This window comes from Atta cephalotes (genome assembly GCF_000143395.1).
Source record: "Atta cephalotes unplaced genomic scaffold scaffold00026, whole genome shotgun sequence".
Classification (NCBI taxonomy): Eukaryota; Metazoa; Arthropoda; class Insecta; order Hymenoptera; family Formicidae; genus Atta; species Atta cephalotes.
In genome coordinates, this window is record NW_012130090.1 from 1439764 (window position 1) to 1445183 (window position 5420).

At 28.2% G+C, this 5420-nt stretch overlaps 1 protein-coding gene across 1 annotated transcript in view; it reads right to left on the reverse strand.

The window, feature by feature from the left end:
• Nucleotides 1-4802, reverse strand: part of LOC105620445 — a 44227-nt gene extending 39425 nt beyond the window's left edge. The window contains exons 1-3 of the mRNA XM_012201936.1: nt 4431-4802; nt 4279-4350; nt 3362-3667 (exon numbers count right to left, since the gene is read on the reverse strand). Coding sequence (XP_012057326.1) covers nt 3362-3667; nt 4279-4350; nt 4431-4802 — 750 coding nt within the window. The remainder of the gene's footprint in view (nt 1-3361; nt 3668-4278; nt 4351-4430) is intronic.
• Nucleotides 4803-5420: the final 618 nt, after the last annotated feature.

The window sequence follows — 5420 nt, forward strand, 5'->3', positions numbered from 1 at the left end:
TGACCATCGTTTTTGATACACCTTGACATTTTTATATTACAATTATAAAATGATAGGGATGATAAGATTTTTTAAATTACAAACTTACCATTTAAAAAAAGATAAAGAAAGGTTAACACTGACACTAAGTTAAATTCCATAACATTTTATGTATTATTTGTATGAAAGATTTGATATCTTTAATAAGATTTGATAAGTGGTGAGAGATTTTTTAAAATTTAGTTTACTTTAATGATTATGTATCATATATATTATAAAACCTAAATGATACGTATATAAATGATCTATTACAAAATGTGTGATCAGTGTAAATTTATCTTTTTAAAAAAGGCAAAAAAAGACGCAGCATATATGTTTCTCGAAAACCTAAGTATTCAACCCAATTAATAGTTTTTCTTCAAGGATATTCTTATTGAAGGTCCTCTAATCCAATTCAAGTAATGTCAACTTTAATTCTCTATCAAAAATTATTACTCTTCGAAGAAAAATAATGTATCAAGTAAAAAATTAAAATCCAGATGCTACAATCTTAACTAATCAAGTTAAATTCTATTAAATTAAAAAGTAAAACACAACTGTCTCTATTTATACAAACATACTTTTTTAAAAAAAAGTAAAAAAAACGCTAAGCGTACGTGCTTTTCGTAAAGATTCATTTGGGCCGATTTCACCAACGCCAATTATTTAATTAGCTGTAGAACTGACTAATCGTGTTTGTTGTTTAGTAGAATTGACCAATTATAATTGACATATGATGCTACAATCTTAACCAATCAAGTTAAATTCTAGATATCAAATTAAAAAATAAAACAAGTAGTACTGTTTTGTTTTTACTTAACTCTGATAATATGTATCATTTGTATAAAAGATTTAAGCAACAAAATTGACGCCAAGTTAAATTCCTCAAAATTTTATATATTATTCGTAGAAAAGATTTGATATCAGCAATTGGCACCAAGTTAAATTCCATGTAATTCGGATTCATTAAAGAAAAATTAAAACTACTATTAATTTGATTGGATACTTAGTATTATATACAAAGTCCCGGTTTTATCAACTCTATTAAGCCGAATGATTAACTGTCAATCATAAGTGGTCAATTTTACTAAACAGCAAACACAATTAGTTAGTTTCACGGCCAATTAAGTAATTTTGTTGGTAAAACCGGCCCAAATGCTTTACGAAAAGCACACACATTTAACGTTTTTTACCTTTTTTTTTTAAAAAAGATAAATTTGGATAAATAACAAGAGAGTACCATGTTTTACTTTTTAATTTGATAAAATTTAACTTGATTAGTTAAGATTGTAGCATCTGAGTTTTAATTTTTCATTTGATTAATTTTTCTCAAAGAGTAATAATTTTTGACAGAGAATTAAAGTTGCCATTACTTGGATTAAGAAGACCTTCAATAAGAATATCCTTGAAGGAAAACTATATTAATTGGGTTGAATACTAAGGTTTTATTCGAGAATCACGTATAGCGCCTTTTTTTACCTTTTTTAAAAAGGTAAGTTTGTATAAGTCATTACCTAAGCTTTAAATCAAGCTACAAGAAAATTAATCAATTTCTTACAATTTAAGACTTAAAACTTAGTAGTAGCCATGATGGAAGAGATAATATAGTATGTGCAGTATCTGAAGATGGACAGTATCTCTTTTTAAATCTCTTCTCCGTCTATAGACTGTTCATAAGGAGCAAGGCTCAACTGTGAAACATTAAACATGAAGCAATATTCAGATAGTCCATTTTTATTTTAAAATTGTCTTAAATAATATCTTAATTTTGCTAATACAATTCTCAGATTGACTCACGACATCTTAAGATTGTACTTAAGAGAGTTTGACAAACCTTATGTTTCTCTTTCTATAGAAAGAGAAACCTAAGATGCAAAATGTATCAAACAAAAGAAAAGATTCAGTATCATTTTCACGACGCGATACAGTCAATATTTACAGTCGATTATTACATTTAAGATTGTCTTAAGTACAGTCTTAAGATATAAGTCAATCCGAGGATTGTATTAGTATCTTAAGACATTATTTTAGATGGTTTTAAAATAAGAACAGACTATGAATATGTCCCAAGTTTCGTGTTTCACAGGCCTGCTCCCTATTAACGACGCGAAGCAAAAGTAGACGTGGTTTGGCCGAACTGCACACATATATGTAATTTTTCTACTATAGTAATAGCTTATTGCAGAAAGTCCATAAGAGTTATTACACATGAAATGATATAAGCTGCATAAGCATAGCTTAAAGTCATTGGATGATAGCATAAAGGAATCATATTGATTTATATAATATATAAGATGCTGGTCCAGCGATCTTATACATGCAATGCTTATATAGCTTATATGTCATTTTATGTGTGATCGCTCTAATAAAGTATATATAAATAAAATTATGTAACTATAATATAATTCATTATATAACAATTACATAACATTGGAATTATTTATATTATTAGTCATATAACATTTCAGCATGTTATGCTGAATATAGTATAACCATTTTGTGTACCTTTTCTAACTAACTATGCAATAGTTATATAATGTTTATTACATTGTTATATTTATTTTATATAACATCTGATGATGGCACAATTGTGCCATCATCAGATGTTACATAACATGTTTCGTCGATGTTTGACTCTGTCCTTCTATTTTCTTGATAAATATAAATATTATATAAATATCATAGAAATATTTCAAACTATTTTGTTGATATTTCTCTGATATATTTGAATAATATTGCTGTAATTCATTTTAGCGAACATTGTAACATTACTATGATATTGTAATATTACTATGATATGTCGTCTCAATACCTTAGCAATATTTCTGCTACATTTCATTGTAATATTGCAATGGAAAATGATATTGCTGTGATATTACTATGATATTACTATGCTATGTGAATATTAGTGATGATTTAACATTAGTAAAAAGCATTTTAGAATTGTTTTCTGAATAAAACAAATGAATTGGAAGAAATTAATTCAAAATTCCATCTATAGGAAATAAAATTCTAATTTTCGAAATTAATTCTAAAATTTTTGCTTCACAAAGAATTCCTTCTTATTTTTAAAAAATCAAAGAGCTTGAGAGAAAAAAAATCAAAGAAATGAGTGTAGAAATGATGCAAATCCTTTTTTTCAAGTAAAATCTTATTTTTCAAATAAACTTTGGAAATCAATTCCAAAATTTCTTCACAAATTACTTATTTTTAAAAAGTTAGAAGAGAGCTCAAGGAAAGAAGTGAAATGATGAATGCAAAATTTCTTTAAACAAAAAATCTTGTTTGAAGAAATCTTGTTGTAACTCGTAAATACGAAGAAAAAATAAGATCATTGACTCACTTGCAACTGTTTCACCTCTATGTTGCGAATTTCCAATAGATCCCGCGTGATCGATACTACTTCCTTTAATGAGGCCACTTGATTATTCAGCGCGTTAATTTGGTTCTCCTGATTCGCTATCATGCGATTATGTTCCTCATATATCAGTGCCGGCTGTATCATTTGTTCACGCAACTGCTCTTCCGATTGTTGTAGGGCATCCTCATCATTGCCTCGATTGGCACTGTAATATGCTTGCAAAGTGGTCAACTTTGTCTTTGCATCTTCGAACTTCTTCTGATAAATGTCGCGTTCTTTTGTTCTTTTCTATCGGTCATAAGGATTTTAGATTCTCCATCAATGTTAATATAAGATATATGAATTAATATATATATATATGAGAGATAGCAAGACTCTACTCGCAAAATCAACTTTTAATTTTTTACAGAAAATTGTACACGAAAAAAAAATGGTACTGCTGAAATATATGAAAATTTAGTTACATACAAAATAATTTTGTTGTACTATTAAGTAATAGACGTTTAAATATCCATTATAATTATTTGATTGCTAAAATCTTAAAACTCTTTAGCAATGTTATCATCATTGAGCATTTTACATAGTTATTTTGATCCAACATGTAATTATATTTTCAGATCTGCATCTAACTAAATTTTAGATACTTGAGCAAAGTTATTCTTTCCGTGTAAAGGGTTTTTTTAAATCAATAATATACATACATGAAATATAATAATTATAAATGAAAGATCATTGATGTGCATATATATTTTAACAGTAAACATGTGGAAAGATATAGCAAGCGAAATCAACTTTCAAAAAATTGATTTTTTACTGAAATATAGAAATATAATTTCGTTATCGAATCGAAATGATTTGATTCTATCAGAACAATCCGCACTTTCGCAGAATTTTCTCACCCGCACTTCTGCCTCCAATCTGGATATGTATACTGCAATGTCATCTCTTGCATTCTGCTTTGATGAATCGGCCTAGACACCACATAAGAATTCATAAATAATAATTGCAAAAATAACAAAATCAGTTATCAGTTCATTACTCTCGTTTTCACCTTTTCTTCGTTAATAAATTTCTGTAATGTTTCTTCACTTTCAGCATAGCTTTGCGTTTCGATTTGTGTTACATCCTTCACAGATACATGAGTGATTATATCAGTAGTCTCTTTAATATATCTATCTGGATTATCGACTTCTTTTTCTCCAAATACATTTGTGTCAATTTTTGCTTCTGTTAAACATTTGTTTTCAAACTGCGCATTTAATACTTCTTTTGCAACTTCTGCAGGTGCAAGAGGATCTTCTCGCATTACATTGGTACTTTTCATTGCAATTATGACTGTATTGTCAGCACAATCGGTCTTTGTCACTTCCACAGGAGGTGCATCTTTTTCGGCTGTGAGATCTGAATGCTCTGTTTTAGACATCTCTTATTTTTTCTACGAAAATGACAAAAATTGTAATTTTAATCAAGGATGATCAAATAACGAAGAGAATAACGGAACACAACTAAGACCTTGATCTTTTGAAAAAAAAAAACAGACCACTGACACTTTTCTTTTGTTCACATTACGTTCTCTATTCAAGCGAATATAGAATCACGTCTTAGATTCTTTCTAATATTTTTGCGTAATGAACTTTCAACATGTATATACATATGTCACAAATCATTAGAACTATAATGAAATATGTTAAAGATATTTCTAATAAATAATTCTTTTTACAATTCTTTAACAAAATTATCATGTTAATTATGAACAATTTGCGATATGCTAAGGATAATTTACCAGAAAAGATACGTGTATATATTTTTCAATTGAAATAAACTAATTTCGAAACGCGGCTGTTAACCACTGGACATCCGACGACTAAGTAGAAACGTAAAGTATTTTTGGCTGTTCGATGTTCGTTCTATTTTGAGCTGCGTCTCAGTTGCACTTTAATAATAGTGTACATGAAATAACAGAAACAGTTTGTTTATGGAAACTGAATTAGTTCATTGTTCATTAGCTCATTAAAATGGAATTAGTTTACGTTTGTTTGAA